General features: G+C 49.5%; 2 protein-coding genes across 2 annotated transcripts; both read left to right on the top strand.

Moving 5' to 3' along the window:
• The first annotated feature begins 1,340 nt into the window (after nucleotides 1-1,340).
• On the top strand, nucleotides 1,341-10,539 carry kdelr2b (KDEL endoplasmic reticulum protein retention receptor 2b). The gene is made up of 5 exons (XM_088612812.1): nucleotides 1,341-1,650; nucleotides 5,020-5,120; nucleotides 5,770-5,928; nucleotides 6,569-6,821; nucleotides 7,294-10,539. The coding sequence occupies exons 1-5, from the start codon at nucleotides 1,560-1,562 to the stop codon at nucleotides 7,326-7,328; spliced, it is 639 nt and encodes a 212-aa protein (XP_088468938.1). The 5' UTR covers nucleotides 1,341-1,559; the 3' UTR covers nucleotides 7,329-10,539.
• Nucleotides 10,540-12,871: 2,332 nt separating this feature from the next.
• daglb (diacylglycerol lipase, beta) lies at nucleotides 12,872-25,040 on the top strand. Its single transcript, XM_088612810.1, has 15 exons — nucleotides 12,872-13,498; nucleotides 14,547-14,698; nucleotides 15,123-15,297; nucleotides 16,118-16,379; nucleotides 16,860-16,982; nucleotides 17,479-17,606; nucleotides 18,055-18,181; nucleotides 18,517-18,600; nucleotides 19,351-19,428; nucleotides 19,717-19,797; nucleotides 20,322-20,449; nucleotides 20,627-20,695; nucleotides 21,246-21,318; nucleotides 22,272-22,522; nucleotides 23,798-25,040. Exons 1-15 carry the CDS (start codon nucleotides 13,404-13,406, stop codon nucleotides 23,994-23,996), a joined length of 2,025 nt encoding a protein of 674 aa, XP_088468936.1. The 5' UTR covers nucleotides 12,872-13,403; the 3' UTR covers nucleotides 23,997-25,040.
• The last annotated feature ends 183 nt before the right edge of the window (nucleotides 25,041-25,223 follow it).

The following is a 25,223-nucleotide window of genomic DNA, read 5'->3' as shown; positions in this document are numbered from 1 at the left end:
TGTCCGTGGGTGGGGTCACCAAGAAGGACTTCTGAGCACGTTTAGAAAAACAAACTCTTCTCATTGTGAAAGAGTCCTGGAAGCATTTTTAAAAACGTTTTTATTTCAACAACATGAGAAAATACAATTCAAACAAGTGAACACATAGCATATCAATAACACCGTCAGGGGTACGTATTGCAATACAAATTCACATTATGAAAGTTTGAACAGAGTAAATATTCACTTTGTGTATATAATAACGTGCCAGTATAACAATTAAGCAAATTACACAAGATATTTTAGTAATTTATCCAATGGGATTGAAGTTTCACATGACGTCTATTTCTATATGATATATCATAAAAAATAATATCAATATACTTTTTTAAAATAAATTTGCAGATCAATCCGGAAGGTTCTTTTACAACAGGACAAAATAAATGTTGAATGGTTTCAGTGCTACTTCACGCAGTTGTCATCTCTTATCGGTTTTCAATCTCCGGACTGTCCAGAACACGTCACGGTGTTCTCCATGCTGAAGAGACACAGGAGCCCTCTTCGGGGGTGAGAAAGAGGAAAGTCGCAGCAGGAAAGTAGACTCACCTGTCCCATGGTAAAAACTTTCTGGACTGAGCTGCAAACATATTTTTAAAAAAGAGACCAATACTGATATTTGTTTTGAAGAAAACGATGTTATGTTAAGTTTCAGCCCCATCGAAAACAACACTAAAATACCATTCATCATAAATGTAATTATTATAATGGCACGTTATTATATACACAACATCAAGCGGTCTGGGAAGAATCCTATGTTTGGGCATTTTAAAACGGATGTAAAGGAATATGTACAGACTATTTCAAAATGTTTAAAAAACTAGGAAAGCGGAGCGGCCGTCATTTGTATTTAACTTTTCTTTTTTTTCAGAATGTGAACTGATCTTGGACTATGGACCCCTGACGATGTTTTGCTCTTGAAATGTTAAATGTACTCCTGCTGGTAATGTTTGTTGTTGTTTATACGCCAGGCACCTGTGCAATACATTTATATTTATATTTATATTGTGCAATATGACTTTTTTGAGTGCTGTTCTGTGCTGGTTTGCTCTTTGTGTGTTCTGGACTGTGAGCATCTCTTCTTAGTGCAGTCCTCACTGTACTGATTGTATTGTATTAAATTGTTATTATTATTGTATCATTCGTTACACTGTGGCTGTGTTAAGCTGCTGTTGCACTGCACTGTCCCTCACGGGATTATTAAAGTATCTATCTATCTTCTGCACGAATGAAGAGAGGAGCCCCCACACGCTCCTCCCCTTTAACAGGCGTGCTCGGCGGAGCTGGCGGTTTCCGCCGCTGTCCCAGCCTGCTTTGAGAGTTCGTATTTTTGGCCACGTCCCCAGGCCACGTCGCTCCTCGCTCGCCATTTTTCTCGCACTCCGGCTCGCTGGGAAGGCAGCGGGGCTCTGACAAGCGCTTCGGCACAGGCTGAGAGACGCCCTCCACCCACCCACCCACCCATCCGCTCCCGCTCCCGACTGACCGCGCCGGCCGCCGCGTCCGCCACACCGCCACCCGCCATGAACGTGTTCAGGCTCACCGGGGACCTGTCCCACTTGGCCGCCATCATCATCCTGCTGCTCAAGATATGGAAAACCAGGTCTTGCGCCGGTAGGTCCGGGTGCCTCTTTCCTGCCCGCGTACACCTACAGCCCCGCACCGACGCATGCAGGTGCTCGGAACCGCGGGCCGTCTTGCGTTTTCGGGTTCGGGGTCCGAAGTCCATCGGGTTTTTTCCGAGTTTCATTTTTTTTTTGTGCGTGTGTGTGCACGCTGAATGATCTCTTTTTTTTGGTGGTGGTGGGGGGAGGGTTAAGTTTCTTTTTTATTTGTGTGTGTGTGTGCATGGTAACTCCGTGATCGCAGGCGAGTAAACTCGCACAGTCGCCTTTGCAGGAACGCAGGTGTGAGACTGGGGATTTAGCCCCCCCAGTCGTCTGGGGCTGTTGAAGGAGCAGGTCTGATCTGCCTGAGCTAATCCCACTCGCTTTGCTCGTATTCGGTGGTGCTTCTGACGTTTTGCAAAACTTCAGCGCCAGTTAGTGTGTCTGAACGTTTAATGAAGCGTCCCTCTTTTTTCTTTCTTTCTTTTTAAATGGGCGTGCAGGCATGTTGTGAGTCTCTCTGTAAACAGCAGCTTGAGAGCCGATCTGTGGCGAAGTCGGTTGAAGAGTGGCAGGACGTGTTTTGAGACGTGTCTGATCGTTGAGTTTCAGTACCGCAGGGAGAGAGCGCACCAGTTCCCCTGACTTCATTCATTCCGCTCGCTGCGGTGGTGCGACACGTTTGTTGTTGTCTCTTTGCACGACCAGCAACGTGTACGTCCACAGGAATGCGCTGGAGATGTGCCCTGGCCAGGCAGTAGACAGTAGCCCAGAGATGGTCTTTGCAAAGTCGGGAGGGAATACGTGACCCTAGATGCCAAATACCCGAACTTTCTTGAAACCCAAAGTTTCTGGAGATGAGCTTCCAGATCACCGACTTCACTCCGGTCGGCAGGAGTCTCATCTCGGGAAGAGCCGGGCGAGTGCAGGGGGAGGAGGTCTCCATCTTGCAATCCCCAAGTGGGCTCCGCGGGAGAGGACGCCTTTAATTCAGGCTTTGGGAGTTTATTCTCCTTCCTAAAGTCGTGGGGCCAAGTTCGGCGCTCGATTGCCTGGCCTGGGGTCTGACGTGGCAGCGCGCTGGAAAAAGCCTGAGCTCTTGAGAGGAGAGGGAGGCTGGGACGTGTAGTGTAAAGTCTAGTTATGTAAAACTTGTCGGGGTGATAACCATCCCCGGGTTGCCCATTAGCAGTCCATAGCGAGAAATGAAGTGCTTTGAAACGTTTGGTCTTTTTTTGGTGGTGGTGGTGGTGGGGTATAGTATCTGGAATGATTCCCAAGTTGCTGAAAGTAGAGTAGACGGGTTTTTTTTTTTGAGGGGGGGGGGTGGCGGCTTGCGTTTAGCAACCTAAAAAACAGAGACGATAACATCAGCTGGTGCTAAGTGCATCCCTGTTGTGCGAGTTCTGCTGCGAGATACACGTCGTCCTGTTATCCGAGTTCCACGTGGCTGTGAGACGTGTGAGGGGCTTGTCGTCATTCCTTCGCGGAGAACCCTGATCCTCATGTCCGCAGTCAGGAAGGCACTCCTCATGTGCGTTTGCCAAACGCCTGCTTTGAAAATAACGGGGTTTTTAATGCTCAGAGCTGAGGTTTGTGAATATTTTGTATTGTTTAGTGTGCAGTTGGAGTCCTTAGGAACTCCACAAGTGAGCGCCACCACGCCTTCGAGTGTGGAGATGAGCCAGGGTGCTCGTCAGGGGTTTCACCTTACCGTGCTGCGCCTTTGCAAGTGAAAGGAGGATCTGCGCGATGGGGATGCTGTAACCTGCTGTGCTGTTGTGCTGGTCGTTCCCCAAACTCCAGCAGTTTTCGATCTTGTCTCTCTAACCTGCTCCGTTTGTGGAGAGGAGAGTCTCCGTGCTGCTGCTCGTAACCTTCGGATTCCAGCCCTCCGCTGCAGTGTTTCTTCCCGTCCGGCTTCCGAGAGAGAGGCTTCTCTCTCCCCGCCTCGCTGACGGGCTGTCCGGAGGGGAGGCGGAGAGTCTGGGAGTCCCTGTGCTGCCGTGTACCCCAGGGGGAAGAGTCCTGTCTCGTCCGGGGACATGTTGCCACCTGTCTGCCTGTCTCTGGAAGGGAGCGGAGCGGCCAGGGAAGATAGGGTCCTGAACAGGGGCAGTGCTGTTGGGGCTGCTCCCCCTGTTTCACTCTGGGGACACAGCGCCCGGGACCAGTCGAGTGTGCAGACCCTTAGCGTGGTGCCCCTGTCGGGTTTTGGGGCTTCAGTTTGTGGGCGCTGTTGTGTCGCCTGTTTAGAGGAAGGGTAGCCCAGGACGGACCTTGACCGGGGAGGACAGTGTGTAAAAACTACTCCAGCTGCTGCAGGGCCCCCTTTTTGTCTCTGGATCGCATGCTTCGATTTTCTACGGTTTTGGCTGCTGTGATTTCTACTGACTCCTAATTTCCAGGTGGTTAGGGAGCACACAGGGATCACTCTGTACAGGGCTGAGACCCAGGCCTGTTTTTTGTTTTCTGAAAGTGTTTTCATCCAGTATCTCATCCACTTCCCTGTGAAATTTCATGCGAACTTGCGTTCTGTTCAGTTTTTGCCAGCCTACATCAGCACTAAGAGGTAAGTTTTTGTTTTCAGCCTATTTGCCTTGATTTGAGTATGTTTGCATAGAGAGACGTGGGGTTTAAACATTTTGAAACTGATTGCTTTTCTGCTTCGTCCGCGCAAGAGCCTGCAGTCTCTGAAACCTGTAAGGATTCAGTGAGAGTAGGAGCCGGCTGTCTCCTCGGCTTCGCGATTGATTGGCTGACTCCTGCTGTAGTCTGCTCTAGAGGAACTGCTGTGCATCTCACTCCTGTGAGCGTCATCTCTCTGTCAGATCACAGGCTAGCCAGTTGTACCCTCAAAGCTTAGCCCAGCATCGCTTTAGTGATTTTCCCCGGTATATTGCCCCTAATGGTTTGGTGAACAGAACCCTTGCAAGCAAAATTCAGTTGTTTTTCTGTGGGGAAGCCGAAGGTAAATTTCCTTTTAGGTCTCTGTGATCTGCAGGTTTTCTTTGGGTCATTGATGCACTCGGCAACATTTTCACGAACAGAAGTGTTCAGATGACTGCGTCAGCACACATGGGCACATTGTGGCCTGGGAGTCTGAAGATGTAAATCCTTCATTTAACCATGTCTGTGGTAGGACCAGTCCAGTCCACTCTGTCCACAAAAGCACACCTCTGTTTGTTAATCTCGAGTCTTCAGATGCCTTGTGACCAGCTGTAGGCGTCGTTCTAAACAGGTGTCGAGTTGTTCCGATGATGAGCTCCGTTGGAGGTTTGTGTGGCACAGTTTCCTTCCACCTCTGTGCATCTAACCTCCCGACGCAGGAGGGGAGACAGTGGCCGTAATCGATTGTGTTCCCTCTCTCCTGCAGGCATATCGGGGAAGAGTCAGATCCTCTTCGCACTGGTTTTCACCACTCGGTATCTGGATCTCTTTACGTCCTTCATCTCCCTCTACAACACCAGCATGAAGGTGAGCGCTCATCGCCATCCGCTGCCTCCCGCCTCGAGCTGCAGCGCCAGCCAGCCGGCCCTCGGCCCTGCACCCTGGCCGCTTCCTCTGGGACCCCGTCGCAGGCACTTTGCAGAAGCAGGGGCCTTGATTTGCAAGCCCTGTGTAGTAGCGGCCATCAGTGAAGATGCACAGTGGTCCAGCTTGTCTGCGGCAGGGGCTCCCAGTCCTGGTGGTGTTCCAGCTGGGCTCTGTCACTCAGCTGGACCCTTGATTGAATACACAGTAGGGGACTGGTTTTCGGCTCTTAAACGTGCTGGAGTCCACCTTTTAACTATTTCATTTCATAAGTAAAAATAAAAAAGTTAAATTCCGCTTTTGGTGATAAAGAGATGTGCAAGCGTCTTGTCGGGCAACTTGTTGATCCAGTTAAGGGTTCAAGTATGTAATGAAGTTCGGCTGATCTGAAAGCCACCAGGATTGGGGTCCCCTGGTGATGTGTGGTGAGTGTGTTTAAAGCAGATAGACGATACCTTGGTGTGGCTGGTGCGCTTCCTCTCCGTGCGGCTGGCCGGGCTGATTTTGAAGTCCAGTATGGAGGACCGCATGGCAGTAACCTGTTGCAAACCCGGCTGATGGCCCTCTGTCTGTCTGTCTGCCTGCCTTTCAGGTCATCTACATCGGCTGTGCGTACGCCACGGTCTACCTGATCTACGTCAAGTTCAAGGCCACCTATGATGGGAACCACGACACCTTCCGGGTGGAGTTCCTGGTGGTGCCGGTGGGGGGGCTGTCCTTCCTGGTCAACCACGACTTCTCTCCCCTGGAGGTGAGCCGAGGGGGGCGGCCGGTGCTGCGAGGTTGTGTTCGAGCAGCCTTGTGCTCCGCTGGTCAGTCGGCGTTCCGCCGTGGGCGTGTGGGGGCGGCCGCACCGAGCCTGGTCGGCCCTTAGGGGGTTCGAGTGCCTGCTGCTGATGCTGCTGTTGGACCCCTGAGGGGGCAGGGAGCTGGGCTGGTGTCCTCTTGGCACTCCGGATGAGCCAGGTGAGCTGCTGTGGCTCCAGTGTGGAATTCACCATGACCTTTTTTAACACAGCATAATAAGAAAGTGAAGGTGATCTCCAAGCGTGCCCCCTGTGGGGGTTTTTCAGAGGCCTGGCAGGGCTACACTGGGTTGAGCATCGCCGGCGGCTCGGCTCGGGGTTGCAGCTCGGTCAGCTGCCCTGATGTGACCTCCGGGGGGGGGGCAGGTTTCTCTTCATTTCAGGCAGTCTTAATGTCTCTTCCTGCAGTGTCCCTAAACCCGGCCTTCTGAAAAGCCCATGCTGCTCTCCCGTTTTGTCGCGTTTGCCTTTTCGAGTTGGGGCACGAACGCCGACGCTTTGTCTGGCCCTCGGACGTGTCCTCTTTGCGTACTTGCCCAGGCCTGGTCTCCCCTGGCTCCTAACCGTCACTGCCCCCCCCCGCAGATCCTGTGGACCTTCTCCATCTACCTGGAGTCGGTGGCCATCCTGCCGCAGCTCTTCATGATCAGCAAGACGGGCGAGGCCGAGACCATCACCACGCACTACCTGTTCTTCCTGGGCCTGTACCGCGCCCTCTACCTCATCAACTGGATCTGGCGCTTCTACTTCGAGGGCTTCTTCGACATGATCGCCATCGTGGCCGGCGTGGTGCAGACCATCCTCTACTGCGACTTCTTCTACCTTTACGTCACAAAGGGTGAGTGGGGGTTTCATGGCCCCGGCAGGCTTATCTCCTGTTCTGTGGAGTCGGAGGGTTTTCTTACAATCTCGGACATGTTGCAATACCAGACCTTTACCACCAAGCCCAAAGTCCTTCCATGTGAATGTTAGTGTCCCACACAGGTGTTGGATGGGCCGTGTTTAAACAAAGTGTGGCGCGGGCTGCTGATTGAAAAGTGATCAGATATTAAGGTGCTGTTTAAGGGGCAAACTGCACACTCTGTAGACGCCGAAGGCACGCTGTGGAAATTCTGTTCCAGCTCCTGCGCTGTAGTTTTCCCGCATGCGAAGCCCCGCGGGTATGAAACTTCAGAGTGTGGCTGAGGAGATAGACCTGTTGGGGCTAAAACCCAAGCGAGCCGGATGTCAGCAGGGTCGTGCTCCAGCCCGGACTCGTCTGCGCCAGTGACAGTGTTGAAGTAACCGTGTCTTTGTTTCCCCTCCCCTAGTGCTGAAAGGGAAGAAGCTGAGCCTGCCGGCCTAATTGCCAAAGACCAACAGCCGCGTCTGTCCGCCGTATCGCAGGGGCAGAAGCCATCTTTGCCACAAGCTAGCGTAAGATGCCTGAGACAGAGAGCGAAAGGGAAACACTACTGTTTTTTGTATCTCGAGTTTTCCCGTCAACAGCTCCAGAACAAGATGGAGACACGCCCCCCTCCCCCCCCCCCTCCTCCTCCCTTCCCTGGTCTTCACAGCCTTCGGATTTCTGTTTTACGCATCTTGCCTTACCTTTTTTATTACTATGTATAAAGGAAAAAAAAAATGTTTTCTACATATGTAATGTACTCTTCCTGATCGAAACGCATTTCAATGGGAAAAATTAAATGAAATAGTCGAGAGGACATTCTTAACGACCTCATGATAAATATCTTAAAATCGGTTTGGATCAGAATAAAGTGCAGATTTGTTTCCTAATTGGTGGAAGAATAGTTTCAGTTCTCCAGTCGCCCCCCTTCCTGTGCTATTTATTTGTAAATGACCAGTACTGAACGGCTTCTCTTTGAAACGCGTATTTCCCCGTAGTGTTCACAAACAAGTCATACTGATGTACACTGAGGGGTAGGTGGCTTGACCCAGCTGGCCCCCAGATAAAGCTGCAACAGTTTTCTCTTTGAATCCTCTTTTTTTTCCCCCTCTTTTCCGAGCGACGAAGGAAGCCCCTCCTGCTCCCTGGGATCCAAGGAGAGAGACGGGTCTGGGCTTGGAGGGTCCGGTGGGCTCTATGAATGCAGGTTTCCAAAGCTTCCAGCTCCAAACTCGGAACGGAAGTTCTGCGGATGGGTTTCCCAAGGGAGCAGATTTCCGCATCGGTTTTAGAATTTTGTACCCTCTCTGATGGGTAGTAACCCCGACCACTTTCCCCTCCACACACGCGCATTCGGTTTTCGGTTTCGGCCTCTGCGGTAGTGTACTGTTTTTTTGATTGGTGCTACTCTCGGCTCGGAAGCTCCAGTCTTTGCCGTTTCTTCCACTGCAGTCTTAACTCCGCAATGTGGGATCTGCACAGCGAGTTCTTTCTGCTGCGTTGCTGGATGTGACTTTTGCGGTTCGATCCAGCGTCGTGCCCCTTTTGGCGTCGATGCGCTGTAGCTGCGCGAGAGGGCGGCCGTGATTTCGACTGGTCCTTGCCGCTTGAGATGAATCGCACCCGGTGCGCGGTTCTCGGACTTCTCAGCGAATGTAGTTTGGGAACGGGCTGGGTGAGGTATTTGTCTCTTGGCTTCAAAAAAACACTTCTCCCAATTTTTCTGTTCTTGCCTCTGGGGGGGGGTTTATTGGGGACCAGACCTTTCCTTGCACCCTGCACTTGGACAGCTGTGCCTGTGGTGTCCCCTCGCTCAGAGGCGTGACGGGTGGCAGGCAGTGTCCCTCTGGCTTGCTGACCAGTGTGGGGGCTCTCCCCGCCCTGGGGCGATTCTCCCTGGAGTGCCTGATGGCCACTGATGGAAACGAACCTGATGCGCCAGGCATTTTTCACGATCCGCATTTTTACTTCAGTTTTACTTCTCGTGTGAAATGGCGACCTGTTGTTTCTGTTCAGGTGCAGCCCAAGTCCCCTCTCTAGCCCCGCCAGCTCTGGGCTCGAAGAGCCCTACTTGACCTCTGTTTTTTTTTTGTTTTTTTTTACCACTGGTGAGTTCCTAGAGCTCTGACCACTCTCCCTCTGCTGCTTTCACCCTTCTGCTCTCCCTCTGTGGATCCCCCAGGTCAGTGTTGCGCGAAGCGGTATTAAAAAGGGGAGCAGGTTCCTTCAGACCCCTCCTTCTCCTGTGGGTCTGGGAGCCCCCCACCCATCAATCGAAGAGAGAGGTCACCTACCCTGAAACGACGGCTCTACCGAAACGCAGCATTCTAAGTAAATTGCCTTACTGCTATACAAAGATATCATGCTGTAGATAGCTTCATTCAGTTCATCATCGTATCCTACCTATGTTTGAATATGTAAGAGCACCCGGTTCGGTCGGGGGTACAGACGAGCGTCGCCCAGGTCTCGTGCCGGAATATGAAGGAGTTGAGGCCTGGTCTGTACAGCATGTTGGTGCCTGGAGACACTTCTGCAAGGTGGTGTTGTGTAGATGCCCCCCTGAAAGTCTGGAACACTTTTTCCACCTGTAGTGTCTCGTGAGGTGGGGATGTCGGGAGCTGTGCTGTCCCGATGCTGCCACGGCGTTCCTTTGGCGTTGAAGCCCCGCGGTTCTCGCCGCGGGGATGGCGTTCCAGGTTCGCCTGCGATCGGCCCACTCTTTCATTTTCCTCGGCGCCGCGGGCAACGGCCCCTGAGGCTTAAGATCATCACGCCGACGGAGATTGAACTCGCTTGGTTTCAAGGGCCGGTTTGCCCGCTGTCTCGGAAGCACGTGATGACAAACGTCGACCATGTCCCCCCCCTCGTTGACCTCCTCGATTTCCAGCTGCATGAGTGACCGCAGGTGCGTCTCGGCTGCTGCCTCCGGGGTCTGTCCCCGAGGGGCCGCTTTCATTTAGAAACACGGCGAACGCACTCGAGTGGAAGATGCCGAAGGTGGCTTGATTAGGTGGGTTAAAGGACAGGCTGTCCAGGTGTGATGGTGGATTAATTTGTCGGCCAGGTGAATTGCACGGAGAAGCCGACTCCCTCTTCTCCTTCAAGTTAAGGCAGATTGCTTAGTGACCCTGGTGTGCGTGTGGTGTGTTGTGGCGTGGGGGGGTCTCCTCTGCTCGTCCCCCGTGTCGAGAGCGGCCCTTGCTCCAGCCGTGCGTCCCCTGAGGAAGGCTGGGCAGTGTGCGGCAGAAAGCATTAACCCTTTGTGTCCCGGAACGCTGGCTCTGACCGCAGAATTTGGCCCCCGGCATCAGTACGTTTTCAGTCTGTAAAAACACCGTTGCAGTAATTAGCTGAACATGCTTTCATGGAAGTGGAAAAATTACAGCAATGCCCTTAGGTTTTGCCTACTTGATGTGCAAGTTGTTGAACTCCTATTTTTTTTTATCTTAGAGAAGTGTGACGCTCTGGGCATTGTTGTGCTGTATAGGGGAATATCGTGGTTTTGTTATCAGTAGTTATTTTTATTTCCTTAGACTCAGCAGCATTTGGCTCCTTCTCATTCAAGTCATTCCTGTAGTTTTTTTTAATTTTCATTTCTTTTTTTTTAACTGAGCTGTTGCATGATGTTTAAACCCTGTGATATCATCCCCAATAAAGATTTTATGGGAAATCCTTTTTTCCAGTCTTCTTTTGTTCCTCCCTCCCTCCCTCCCTCCACCATGGTTTTTCCCAGTGCAGGGGGAGCGAGGGGACCGGGACCCAGAGACGAGGGAATTTCGGGGAGTAATACTAACATCATGGTTGTGTAACACTGAAAATGTTCAGTTGTGCGTTTCTGAAAAATGTAGATTTCATAAGTGCAGGCTGTTTATTTGGGACATTCTGAATCGTCATAAACTTTTTTTTCCCTGTTTCGTCTTGTCATATTTGTTTTGGTTTTGTGTGTCTCTTATTTACTTACAAACGTCCTGTGTGTCCTGATGTGCGGGGGATAAGGGTTCTTCTAGGTGGACAGAGGCTTCAGCTGCTGTAATCTCATCAGCCTCTGTAAAACCAAGGTTTGCAACTCCGGACATCAGGGTCTAGATGCGACTTAAGTCCGTGACACATGGGAAAAATCAGTCTGGTTCAACCTGGGATTGATCCCATTAACACATTTCTTAGGTTTATAAATTGAGACCTTGGAACACCTCCTGGATTCCAGCTCTGAGGATGGAAACGGTGGGAGCCCCCTATCTAAACAAAACACCTCATGGGCTGACCATGAACTACTGTGGTTGCAAACCAAAAACTTCAAATCCTCTGGCCCTCTGAGCGAGCTTCTGTACTTTGTAGGTGTGACCTCATTCTTGTGAACTTTACCCCGTTGGATCTGACTGCCTCTCCTTCTTTCTCTGTAGGCAAACAGTGGGTGTGGTTAATCTAAAGGTGATAAGCTGATGTGTTGATTTCTGCGATTTTTTTTTTTGCTGATCTGTGTGAAATGAAATGGAAGGGAGATGAGGATTAATCTCGGTTTCAGGAAGGTAAACGGTATTAAACGTGCATCTTACGGGGAAAAATGCCAGTCTCGCAGAGCCTGTCTTCTTCAAGTGGGCTGCTTGGCGATATGAGAAGCAGTTTGTGTCAAATGGGGAATTTAACAAAAAAACATCTTTGAATTTGGTAACCACAGGTATCTTGTAACGATTCAAGTCCTGTCTGTGAAAGATACAGTCCTCTGTGATGGGGTGCTATGCCAGATCTTATAATGATAATAACTGCTTAAGGTTCAGCTTTTGTAGTGCTGACCCCACCATTGTTAGAAGTGATGTCATGTTTGCTATTAGCTGTTGACTTGGTCTCTGTTCTCCACTCTAAGATAATTCCTTCAAGCTCGGCAACATGGATTCAAGGTTAAAGGTGCAAATGAAGAGGAGATGCATTATAACTCAATACCTGGTGCACTCATCGATGCCGACGTGTAGAGTCTTGAGAGAACTGTTGGGCCAGACATCGAGAGCTGCCTGGTTTGTGTTGAGAAATTAACTAGTAACAAACAATTCAGCCTTGGAGGGTTCTGGCCTGATGTGAATATGTAACCTGCCGGCAATCGAACAGAGATTTGGCGGTGCAGTTCAGCCCTAGTCCTCGAAAGGTTGGAAGTATGTATGTCTGCAATCTACTGATGAAACCGAAATAAACTTGTCATTTGAGAAGCACTTACATGTTGTTTTCCACTGCAAAATGCCTTTGTATCTTAAGGATATCTTCATACCAAATTAAAATAAACAAACAGCCAGAGATCAGGTCCTTAGGAATAGCTCCAGGGAGCCAGTTCAAAAGTTAAAGCCTTTAGAAGTTCAAATGTCTGAATTTTCAACGTTGCAAAGCTAGGCCAGTTTCCACACTTATCCAAATTATTCTACAGATGACCTTCAACCCAATAGAAGGTGGTGCTGTTACTTTAAAAAATGTTTGCAATGTGCTGTTTGTGGAGCTTTTTTACATTGCAGTTATTCGGATAAACCACAATATGAAGTCGGCAATGAAACAAATGGTAACTGAATTTAAAGAGCGCAGTTAAAAACGGACGACCGTAACCAGGTCGTCGACAGAAAAAAAAAAATATTTACCATGAACCATAGTTTCTCACATGATTTCCTTGATTCTCATCACAGTTAAATTCAAATGAGCACAATGCAAGATAAATGCAAAATTGGACAAAACGATTGTCAGTCAGCGAATATAGTCTAACGCAATGTACAAACAATACATTCAGGCAACGGTGTGCTAATTTAACACGTGGAGTTTTACGTTTTGCATCCGAACTTACATAACATCGTTGTTTTATATCAACCTGTTTTTTTTTCTTTCATGTCAGCTAATAATAATTAATTATAAAGATACTGTACATATGATTTATGTCAAGTATTTTTTTAAGGAGCTACTGTCTGTAACTTCCGCCTGCTTTGGATCGTGCGCACTGCGGAACTATTAGAAAAGCTCTTGTTTCCATGTTCTGTCCGGGACAATAATACCGATGCGCACATTCCGGACAAGAGATCGCTGGATGGAAGCAAAGACATTAGCGACTTGGACTCCGAAGCTCTACTAAAATGCATTAAAACCTATATGTATTTCATGTTTAAAGCTTATTAAAGTTTAGCCTTATCAGTAAAGATACAAAAAAAATTGAAAATGAACTTGCCGCTTACCTGTTTAGCAGTGCATATGGTCATTTAGAGACCTATCATGCAATACCTTCCGAGGAAATTATATCTTTACTAGCTGACCAAAGGCTGTCAGTTCCTTAGTTGCTTCAGAACGGTTGTAAATCCTGCAAAGACTGCGTGGTCTTTTCAACAATCATTGAAATTAACGTGAATGTTAGAAGAAATCGTCTTTAAATATAACGTCAGTGCTCCATTGCAACATCTGACAAGTGTGGTGGCGTTATGAATATACTATAGAAGCAGAGTCCACTGTATCTGTAACCAGGTCTTTGTGGGAAACGCCTGCGTCTGGTCTGGAGTTCAGTCTTCGACCTCCAGCATGCCGGGCATGGTAGTTTGTGGCCGGCGGTGGGGAATCGCTAGCGACGACTTGGTGTTTCCCGGGGCGTTTGAATTGTTCATCAGGATCATATGGTAAGAAATGAATTGTTGTTACAAACCGAGGTGCCTTTTTAAAAAAAAAAAATCTGTAATTGTTTTAAAAAGAGTAAACCGCGACAGTTTGCTGGGGCTCCACTGGTGACGTGATCGGTATCGGCTGTGATGTGACGCTTGGTGATTGCGGATGATGGACGCCCCTCTCGGGACAGTGGCCTTGTTCAGACCACCTGTGCCTATAGGGGGATAAAAACGTGCCAGACGAGGCTTTGTACTCGCAGGCTGAAACGGAACATGTACAGCAGCTGAGGTCTGTGATGAAGTGGATATGGGTTGTCAGCCTTGCTTCCTTGGAAAGGGAAGCTGTTTTTATTTAAACATCAGAAATACAAAAAAAAAGGAGACAAAATATTAAAACAGATACAAAAATAGACACACTTCGCAGCCAGAGGAATTCACAATTATAAAAGCTGAAAATTAAACTTTTTACATAATTCCATTGTGTGTCTTGCCTTTTGATTCTTTAACTTTCTAATAGAATTTAAATTAAAAAAGGAATTCTACCTTAAAAGCATTAATAGAGGGTGCAGTATTAGACCATGTACTTTGGTGGATGAAGTATTTCCTTGGAGAGGAAAGCTGTCCTCACAGATGCTGAAGTGCTGAGGTCATGCTGAGACCTTGTAACAGATTAGTCCCTTAGACACTCAGCTCCCACATCCCGAGAGCACGACCTCTTCTCCTGAAGTTAGGAAGGTAAATCAGCTGAACGTGAGCACATGAGAGAGGATACAGATGAGAGGAAGTAATTCAGTCCCTATAGCCCGTTTGGTGGCTGGTTATGAATTTATCCACGGATTTCATCCAGCTGTTTCTTGAAACCCGGGTGTTGACTTGAACCACATAGCTGGGTGCATCACTGCAGACTCCCACCACCCTTTGTGTAAATGCGTGCCCCTGTTCTCGATTTTCATGTTGTTTCCGCTTGTGTGCACGGGCTTGTGTTTCAGTGTTCATTCTACAATGAGCAGTGAAATTCATTCTGTGTCATTTTGGCCTCAGTGCTGATGAAACCTCTTTGCAGGTGGACAGGAACGCTGGTGCTGTACTCGGTACACAAGGGCCGGTTCGATTGTAAGGGCGGCGGGACGCTGCACAGTTACCTCATCGTGCTGCTGGTCCTGCTGGCTGCCATCATCCTGTCTCTCTGCGCCCTTGTCTACGCCAGCATGCAGGGTGAGTCCACTCAGCCCAGAGTGAAGTGTAGCTCTGCCGTCCGCGTGTCTGAGTGCTAAGGGGAGGAAGCAGGTCTGATATATATCACTTCTCCATGTTGCAGTGACCCCTATATATTCATATATAATGTAATTGTATATATGAATTTATGCATTTGGATTTGGAGTAAATCTCCTTAAAGTAAACTCATGTCAAATAGTACATAAGCAATAAATACTGTATGAAGAGGGGCTGAATAAGCTCAACACTCTCTGTAGCTATTCTTTACTTTTTACCCATGAAAAATATTTAAAAAAAGGAATATTCTATTTGAGCAGGATCATTTACAGTAGTCAGGCTGCGTGTGTGAGACTAATGTAGCGTTTCTAATGAGTTTGTGAGCGTGCCGCCTGTTCGCTGTAACAGGGAGCCGCTGTCTCCACAGGAACCATCATGAACGCCAGGCCGCGGCGCTCTGTGCCCGCGCTGTTGTGTGTGCGCGCCGTGCTGTGCGCCCCGGAGCTGGTCTGGGCGTGTCTGGGGGCCGTCTGGGTGTCCGACGAGAGCCTGGGCTGCGAGAGGGCAGTGGTCAGGGCTGTGACTAGCGCAGTGGTGGCCAGGTGAGTGGACACTAGTCAGGGGGCTGTGCGCGACGTCCAACGTCCGTCAACTTACAGACGAGGGGAGCTCTGGCATCCGGCTGCTGTTCGCCCATTGATCAGAGGATCTCATCCGGCCGGGATATTTCACTGCTTGATCCTGAGGAAGGCACCTTGGAGGTTTGGACTCTGGTCCGTTTGTAGTCTTTGCTGTTCAAGATTGAAGAGGTTCATCCTGCCGGAATGGGGTCTTGTGCTGTGGTTGGGAGAGCATGGAGTCATTCTGCTCTGCACTGGGAAGAGCTGGGGTGCGCCGTGTGGGGGTGTGGCCTCCTCAGGGTTGCGAGGGGACAAAACCTGCGTGTAGGCATGACCGAGGAGAGGTGGTGGTCCCGCGGAGGTATTTTGAGGGGTGGAGGCCATGAGGGTGGTGACGGTTGGGCTGAATCTTTGTGGCTCTTCCTTCATGACTGCAGTAGCCTGAAGGAACACGGCAAGAGATGGTTCATCCCCGTCCTTCCTCTTTGTTTTGCCCAGGTCCTTGCAAAATCGCAGGGCAGTTAGAACAATGAATGTTGTGGTTCCATATTTGGGTCATTCTTTTTTTTCGGCCCGTTTGACCAGACGAAACGCCTTTGTAAGGCTTTGGGTGGTGGGTGGCTTTGCTGTAGATGGGTGCAGGTTGTGTGAACGAAGATGGGTTTGTCACTCCAGTACAGCTGGAAGGGTTCTGTGACGCTGGCGCGGTCGTGATCACAGCCATCATGGCCGCACACATCTGGACACGTCTGCGTTTGCGCGGCAGGCCGGTGCCGTGACCGCGGTCTCCTCGTGTGCGCAGCTGGATCCTGCTGTTCTTCACGGGGGTGGCCGTGCTCCTGGTGCTGGACCCGCTGGGCGGCTGCCGGCCGGCGCGCCCGGACCCGGGCGCGGAGCGGGACCTGGAGAGCAGCGGCTCGGCCCAGCTCCTGTCCGGGGCGCGCTCCGTGGCCGCGCGGGTGTGGGAGAGCCGCCTCCGCCTGCTGAGCTGCTGCCTCCCGCGGGACGACAGCCACCATGCGGCCTTCTCCAGCATCGCACAGCTGCTGGGAGACTTCTTCTGGGTGAGGAGCCCCGCCGGGTCGCGCACACTCGCACACTCACCCGCGGACTCGCACACAGACACACTCACACTCATACACACACACAGACAAACGCACACTCACCCGCGGACTCGCACACAAACAAACGCACACTCACCCGCGGACTCACACACAGACACACTCACACTCACACTCACACTCATACACACACACAGACAAACGCACACTCACCCGCGGACTCGCACACAGACACACTTACTCACACACGCAGATACACATGCACACACTAACTGGGGCACAGACACACAGTCTCCCTCCACACAAAGGGACAGGTCCACGGATGTGGCATTGATTCGCACGGCCTGTCTTCGCTTGGCAAGGCGCTGAATTGCTGGTTATTTGAGGCGAGGAGAGAAATCCTCACCGGCAGGCCGATGCCACACACCGCGTGTCTCCGAGCTTGTGGACGAGCGGCGGGCCTGACTGCGTCTCTCTGTCCAGGACACGGACCTGGTGGCCAGCGACATTGCGGCTGGGCTTTCTCTCCTCCACCAGGAGCAGGACAAGATGGAGCAGTACCGCGACCCCGAGGAGGTGGTAGCGCACAGCCCCCCCTCCCTCCCTGTGAGTCCTGGGGCAGTGTGGGGCTGTAGAAGCAGGGTACTCACCAGCACAGCCGGGTCTGCACTGTCTCTCTTGAACTTTAAGATAGACGCAACCCCTGAAACGACTACGATTCAGTGTCCCAGGGACTGTGGGAGCAGTGAGTGTGTGTGTGAGCTGTGTAGCCCTCTTGCTCTCGGGGAAAAAAGCAAGCAAGAGCTGTTACTGTGAAGGGCACCCATTGTCTGACGGGCGCCTAAAATTACACCATGAAGGATTTGACTCGAGTATCTGTAAAACAGGGCAACAGAGTCCTTCATTCATAAAGTGAGTAAAAAAGCTGCCTGAGCCGGTAAGATAGGATCCCTTAAGGATTTGCGTGTGGCCTGTCAGTGTACTGCTTGGGTAGAGGTTAGGGATGTGAGGCAGGGGGAGGTTAGGGATGTTCTGGGTTGTGCTCTGCGGTCCCGTTGTTTCTCCGGCCCACATCTGACCCTGGCCCCTGTCCCGTTCGCAGCAGGAGGACCTGCAGGGGGAGCTGGAGAGGGCGGCTCACTGGATGCCGTTCGCCATGGCTGCCTATGGCTGGCCCTTGTTCGTCTACTCCAACCCGGCGACCGGGCTGTGCAAGCTCAGCGGGGACTGGTCAGTACATCTGGTGTTTGTGTTGGCTCGGGTTTGTGCTTGGTGGTGTGCCACCCGCGTCCTGCCTGGGCCAGAGCTGCGAATTTCAGGGTGTCGGGCCTCTGCGAACGCAAAGAATCAAAAACAAAACCTCCCTTGATTGTCAGTTAAGGGAAAGTGGGGAAAAATGAGGAAGGGAAAGATCATTCTCCCTCCTGCATCCAAATTCAGAACAATCTGAATTTATTTGATAACTGGTAAACTGTCACCGAATACCTTGATCAGTTTCAAGCACTGCACTTTTGTTGTGAAAATATATTTTTTTAAATTACACGTTTCTTTTTCTCCCGATTATATATTTTATTTTCCCTTTCCGCCGTGTATTCTGGGGTTTGGATCCTGTGCTTCCTCCGCTCTGTGAGGGAGGGGGGTGGGTCTGGTGCTCTGACTGTGTGTCTGTCTGCCCCAGCTGCCGGAGTCGCAGCCCGGAGTACGACATTGTGGACGCCGATCACCTGGGCTGCCACTTCACCTCCATGCTGCACACTACAGGCCTGCAGTACCGGGACTTCATCTACATTAGCTTCCACAACAAGGTACCCTGCGCCCCTGACCACACCGGGCACACCGCTCGGCACATCCGGAGGAGGAATTCATTCAGTCATGAACCAGTGTCGCTATTAAGAGCTTAGGCTTAGTAATGCCAGCCAAACCAAAACAGCACTAGGAAAGGAAAGTACTGAGGCTCTAAAACGCGTGGAATTAAGGTTATCGGTACCTGCATATCAGCAGATCATCAGCATCTACATACCCCTGAGCTCGTTACCTTGTTTAACCAGAACCGTGGGCTTGTTAATGAAACCATAGACCAGACTGGTGTGTCAGTGGGACGAGATGCTGACCTGCTTGTTTCTTACGTCTCCTCTCCCAGATCTACGAGATCCCCTTCTTCGTGGCCCTGGATCACAAGAAGGAGGCCGTGCTGGTGGCCGTGAGGGGGACACTGTCTCTCAGGGTGAGGTCAGGGGTCATTGGGTTTCATAGGTTCGGAGGTCAGCGGGGGCTGTTCTGCCCCTGCGGTCACTGGTCATTGTCTGCTTTTTAATATAGGTGTGTGTTTACATATGTATGCATCAAACATGAGCTTGGAAAAAAATCAGATTTGACTTGTACATCTGTTCTGGATGGGAGTGGCTTTCTTTCAGTGAAGCTGAGCTGTGCATCCAAACTGCTGTTTATCAGACAGGAGGTCAGGCGTATGTTAGTAGAAAACTGTGGCATCTGAAAGGGAAAAGAGTTAAAGGTTGCCGGGGTCACCAGAGGTCAGATTACACACCTGGACACACACTCTGTGCCTCTCACTGTGAGCGGACCACAGCCTGCTCTACAACGTCCACTTGAGGTTAAAAACATAAGACTCATTACGAAGTGGAGGCCATCCAAACTATTTGCCATTGTTGGGTAGTTAGTAGTGAATGGATCAGAGGATCTCCTCCAGCCATGGAGATCTTGGAATAATCCAGGAAGAATCCATGGCTGGGCAGCTTGTTCCACACTCCCACCACTCTTTAGGTAAAGATGTGCCTCCTGTTGTCAGTCTGAATGGACGGGTAGTTTGCCCTTGTGCCCTCTGGTTCGTGTTTCACTGGTGGTTCTGACGAAAGTGCTGACCTGACGAAGGTCTCAGCAAGACCATCTCGAGAGAAGCGAGCCCAGAGCCGCCCGTGTCTCCCCTCACTGTGTCTCCATCCCTGTCCCTGTCCAGGACGTCCTGACCGACCTCTCGGCCGATTCCGAGAGCCTGCCCGTCGATGGCGTGTCGGGGGCCTGCTACGCGCACAAGGTGAGAACCGCTTTCTTCATTCTCCTGTCTGGTGGTGAAGACACTGAAGTGTGACTATATGACCTTCAGCTGATAGCTGATACCTGTTTACATAAAAAAGTCTTCCTCTCTTCGTTGTTGCAGGAGGTAAAAACTGTACTTCGTTCTTTAGGACTCAGTCGGCTTGATACGGGATTCTGCACAGGGAATTGTGGCCAGGATTTCAGACCAGATGAGCCCCCCAGAACTGCACTCTTGTCTTTATTAGGGGTGTTCTGATATTCATTTGTCTCCTCTTCCGCTCCAAAGGGCATCATGCAGGCAGCCAGCTACATCCACAGGAAGCTCATAAACGATGGGATCCTTAACCAGGCCTTCACTATCGCTCCAGTGAGTTCACACCGACTCCTGTCTCCTTTCATTTCCGTGAACTCCACAGTTCGTGTCATGTCTTAACAAGTCCGAACGCCCTCCCGGAGCTGCTCATAGTCACATCACTGGTGATACCTGGAGCACAGTCGAGGGGTTGCTGGTTATGCAGGCAATGTTACCAGAAAACCAACAGGCTTTGGAAATAAGTAAGATGATTTTAACAGTCGATAGGCAAAGGACCTAATATAGAGCCGTTTCAAGCCTTTTACAGGAAGCCTGTTTCAAAGCAAAGGTGAAAATATTTTTTTTCTGTATAAATGAGCTTGTTGTAAATCAGCCAGCATGTTGTTGTGCTTTACGGTGTTACTGTGCTGTTATGGGTGAACTGTTGCTTAGGTGCACGTGTGAGTAAAGAGCTGACTGCCGCAGTGAGCCTGGTCTGCCCTGCTGTTAGTGCTGAGGTTCCATCTGCGTGCAGCTCGTGCTGTCTGCGTGCAGCTCGTGCTATCTCAGTGAGTAACATGCTGGCCTGTGTGTGTAAGGAGTACCAGCTGGTGATCACGGGGCACAGCCTGGGCGCTGGCGCGGCCGCGGTGCTGGCAGTCCTCCTCCGCAGCTCCTTCCCTGGGCTCAAGTGTTACGCCTTCTCGCCACCAGGGGGCCTCCTCAGGTAAAGCCACAGTCGGCGGTCCTGAATCACTGCTGGTACGGGGGGTGGGTGGGGTGGCGGGAGGAGTCGATCACTTCAGACGGGAAAAGAAAATTGCATGACTCATTATGCAAGTTAAGGTTTGACATGAATACATGTTGATGAGAAGTAATTTTGTATTTCCCAATCTTTCTGAAGCAAATCCCTCGCCGACTACTCCAAGGACTTCACGGTTTCTGTGGTGGTCGGGAAGGACCTGGTTCCCCGGTGAGTCGCTCAGTCCCTGTGCCGCGCCCTGCCCCGTGTGCAGGGGGCGCCACACACGAGTACCACGAACCATCTGAGAGCAGGGCAATGGGCCCGGATGGCCAGGGGCCATGTTGTTTCACAAGGGACAAAATCAATCAATCAGTCAGTCAAAGTTTATTTATCAAATAATAGTTGCTGGCAATTAAATGTCTTTTCTACCAGCTCACCGGGGGGGAGAAAAATCACAAAATTAAAGTTACAAAATAAGGTTACATTATTTATACAAATACATATATATAGTATATTATACTATATAATAGTACAATAGAAATTGAATAAAATAAACTCAGACAAAACTCAGTATAAATACAACTGTGATGTGTCCAGGGTGTATGCAATAAATTATATCCAAGCAGTGCAGTGTGCCCAATACAATGAAAACTGTGTGTCCATGTAGCCATTATGGGTGATTTGTGTTTTTATGTGTTTTTTTGTTACTCTGCTGAAGGAGAAGCAAAAATGTTTGTCAAGAAGTCAGCACTGACTGTTTACCCTTTCCTTTACTCAGACTGAGCATCCCCAACATGGAGGACCTGAAGAGGAGGATATTAAGAATGGTATCCAACTGCAATAAGCCAAAGGTACTGTGTGCTCTTCCCGGCAAGAACAATTGTTTCGTTTCTTCTCCATGTCTTCCACCTGTGTCTAATTTCTCTGCTGTGTGGGATGATCTGCTGTTATCAGACTATTGTGGAATCAGCAGCCCCAGCAGTCCTCTCTTCAGTGACAGGAAGTGCCGGGAGGAGTTATATCTGTGTTGCACCATGGACTTTGCAGATCAGCCTTTTCGTACTCTGGAACAAGAACGTGAAAGATGATGCTAGTCAATATACAAAGGTGTATTGCGAAATTGAGAAGAGATGAACTAACCAGATAACTTGAGAGAGATAACTTGTCCGTTCCAATGTACAATTGTCTACACGTTTTTTCTAACCCAGCCGGTGTCTTGAATAAAATTTAGGAGTGTTCTGGTGTAAAAAGTAATTTCCTTTTTTTTCCCCCATCGGTGTGTGGATTGTGGTGGATTCAAATCCAGCTTTAAACATTTCTTTAAACGTTCCTGATTGCTTTCAGAGGAGCGATAAAGCTCCTTCAGAGCAGCTCTGATTTATGTCACTTTGTTGTTATGAGCTGGACACTGCTGGCAAGAGGCTTGTGCAGCAGGTGTCTCGTGTCACAGTATGTAATGATCAAAAGCAAATCAAAACTCAATACAAATGGAGAACAAGTGAAAATAAAAGCAGAAGGCTTGTTTTATTGCCTGATTCCCTGTCTTGTTGAGATAATGCAATAATAAAAGTCAGTATACCACTGTTAAGCAATGGGGACTGCTCATCTGTGCTCGCTAGCTCACAGACAGCAGCTGCACAACCTCAGAAACCAGTGTCTCATACCAGTCTGCAGATCTATTAGGACAAAAGGAGCTCCAGCGCTCCATTATGCTAGATAATTCAAGAAGATTGCACCAGCCTGGGCGTTTATGTCTGTTGCTGTGTGAGCTGAGCTCATAGTCTTCTCTCTCTCTCTTTCCCAGTATCAGATCCTGCTGCATGCCTGCTGGTATGAGGTATTTGGGGGTGACCCTGACGACTCCCCGACTGAGCTGGAGAACCGGCGGCAGGAGGAGCTGAGTCGCCCCCTGCTGGGGGAGGAGAGCCTGCTGCTGCACCGCTCGTCCTCGTACCAGAGTCTGGCGTCCGAGGACTCTCCAGGGCACGGCTCCCAGCCCCCACTTTACCTGCCTGGGAGAATCCTGCACGTCACCGAGGAGGGGCCTGCCCGCAGGTCAGCATGCGCACACCTGCACACACCTGCACACACCTGCGCACACCTGCGCACACCTGCACACACCTGCACAGAGCTGCACACACCTGCGCACACCTGCACAGAGCTGCGCACACCTGCACAGAGCTGCGCACACCTGCAGACAGCTCACGTACACTAGGGCCTTTTAGCCTTGTCCCTGGGGGCCCTGCACTTTCTGGATTTTGTTTCGGCTGAGCTCTCGGCTATCCAGTAGATCGATATCCAGTAGACAGGCCCAGACCTTGTGCCTTGCTTCTGCCCGAACAATTAAAGGGGAGCTGCTGTCCCAATGTCTTAGACCGGTTATTGAATCTCTGTAACAAAATAAATGTATTTATGGTATAAAAAGATTTTAAAAATTCCAAATGAAGCACAAAGTTGTGAACTTTGTGAACATACTGTAAGTTACTTTGTTGATGCATTTGAAGTTCCCACAAATTGTGACGTGATGCGGCCCTTCCTGCTCACTAGTCACTGTAATGATTGATGTGATGTGACAAGCGAATAATCAGCATGCAGAGTTAACAAGTAAGTAGTATTTGTCCGCAAAACCGTCTCAAAGGCGAGAGCAATATTTTTATTGGATTAAAAGAGATGTATTCACATGCCTGGCTGTTTACGAGGTGATAGGGCCACCTCATGTTACTGGAAGTTCTGTTGCCTTGTTCTGAGTTGTAGTATATGGCGCTTCTCATACCTGGAAATTCAGGCTGTTTTGTGATGTAAATTGGAGGTTTTACACATCTTTGCGCACATTTTACTTTTATTATGGTTAGAAAAGGCACTCATCAACACCGATTATTTCTAATCTGTAAAAATAGCTTTCCAGTTCCCCTTGAATTCAGATCAAGCAAGTCAGGAAGTTGAGCAACTTGGCTGTAGGCCTCCAAGACCAGGGTTTATAGTAAAGTACCCCGACCTCAAGTCGTGTTTTAGGGATCTCAAAACAACACGGCTGAAGGTCCTTGTGCTGCTAGGACTAATTTTAGGTAAGCACAGAGTCCAATGCATTATTTCTTCATGGTTTCTATAGAGAAACACAAGCCCTTGACAGTAATGAAACCAACGACTTCTGCCGTTTCTGCCTGGCAATGTGCTGTGCATTGTCATCGGGGAAATGGAATAAGGTGCCCACTTCCACGATTCACAGATTCATTGAAAACGAAGAACACGCTCACACCTGTAGCTGTACACAAAACCGCAGGTTTCACAATGCGTGTGTTATCTAACGATCTCTTCTCTCCCCTCCGCCAGGGCGTGTTTCTCCCAGGTGAAGTACCGGGCCGAGTGGTCCAGTGAGATGGCCTTCTGCAGCGTCTTCATCAGCCCCCGTATGCTTACCGACCACATGCCGGACGTGGTGCTCCGGGCTCTGCAGAGCCTGACCCAGGACAGCGCCTTCTCCCTCTGCCCCACGCCACACAGCGACACGAACCACCTGAACGTGATCTGAGCGTGAGCCGAGCATGATCCGAGCGCCCACAGCGGGGCCCCCGGCCTCGGGGGGAGGAGAGGCAGGCAGGACTCTGAACGACCTCATCTTCACCCTTTACGTTGTCTCAGTGTAGGTGTGGGTTTATGATTTGTGAAAATAACTTAAAAGGGCTCCAGAAGTTATTTGACCTGTCAGGCTCAACTGCGCAATGTGGTGATTTGAGAATCCCCAGCTGTTGTCAGGACTGGCTTGTGTTTGTCTCCTGTTTTTAGCTGTTTGTTTAACTGGCACTATAAATCACACCTTGTTAATGAAAAACAATGGAAGATAGATATTCAGAGAAAGAACTGTGGCACTACCTTGCATGAATACTGAGCTTGGAGTCTCTCCAACCATTTAGATAGAGGAAGATGTCAGCTCCTGCGGTGTGTGCTGATATAAAGACAAGGTGTCAGTGTTGGAGTGGTGCTAGAGAGAGGTTGTGCAAAATAAGCACCTACCCCTGACATCTTTTGGGTTTACATTTGGGATGAAAAGAGATTTCTATTTATTTAATCTTTTTAATTTAAGAATTTTGCATCGTATAATCTACATTCTCCAGGTTGTAATTCTTAATTTTTTAAAAACAAAAACTATCATATTGAAGCAAGAATTTAAATTCATGCACTTTCTAAAAAAATCATGGATTTTGACAGAATGGTACTGGAATAATACCTGTTTAGTTCTAAAGATCATTTTAACATATATTGCCAGTCAGGCCCAGTTTCATTTTACTTGTACCAGAAAGCTCTTTGGAAAGTATACTTATCCTGTACAATGTGGTATCCAGGTGTTAAGTATAAGACATTGTGAAAATTGTCTGATGACTAGTCTACTTTTTTTAAAATAATGACTCCAGAGGTATGTCTGGCTGTAATAATGGAATCCACTCCTTCAGACCATTCTACTTAAAGCAGATTTGAATAAAGATTGCATGACTGCTGAGTGCAAAAGAGCTGTGATTTTTTTCCCCTCCTCCTACTACTGTGCTTGCTTTGCCATTAAAGGCTTTATTAAACAAAACTGGTCATGTTCCTGCCTGAGAAGTAACAATGATGCACTGGTCACATTAGAGCAATTCATCCTGATGTCCTACTAAGTTGAGAGTAGGATAACTGGGGCAGGTAATGTCGCTAAAGAAATGACCAAATCAATGCCTGTGTACCATCTATTGGTTTCATACACCCCATTCTTCTAAAAATAAAG

The sequence above is a fragment of the Lepisosteus platostomus genome, chromosome 19 (genome assembly GCF_059453375.1).
Source record: "Lepisosteus platostomus isolate fLepPlt1 chromosome 19, fLepPlt1.hap1, whole genome shotgun sequence".
Classification (NCBI taxonomy): Eukaryota; Metazoa; Chordata; class Actinopteri; order Semionotiformes; family Lepisosteidae; genus Lepisosteus; species Lepisosteus platostomus.
This window is presented reverse-complemented; position numbering and strand designations above follow the sequence as displayed.

Excerpts from the sequence above, each read along its gene's own strand:
- kdelr2b (XM_088612812.1), top strand. The coding sequence starts at position 1,560 with ATGAACGTGTTCAGGCTCACCGGGGACCTGTCCCACTTGGCCGCCATC. Across the intron at positions 5,121-5,769 it reads TCTACAACACCAGCATGAAG|GTCATCTACATCGGCTGTGC; the intron begins GTGAGCGCTCAT and ends CCTGCCTTTCAG. Across the intron at positions 6,822-7,293 it reads CTACCTTTACGTCACAAAGG|TGCTGAAAGGGAAGAAGCTG; the intron begins GTGAGTGGGGGT and ends CCCCTCCCCTAG.
- daglb (XM_088612810.1), top strand. The coding sequence starts at position 13,404 with ATGCCGGGCATGGTAGTTTGTGGCCGGCGGTGGGGAATCGCTAGCGAC. Across the intron at positions 14,699-15,122 it reads TGTCTACGCCAGCATGCAGG|GAACCATCATGAACGCCAGG; the intron begins GTGAGTCCACTC and ends CTGTCTCCACAG. Across the intron at positions 17,607-18,054 it reads TGCAAGCTCAGCGGGGACTG|CTGCCGGAGTCGCAGCCCGG; the intron begins GTCAGTACATCT and ends TGTCTGCCCCAG.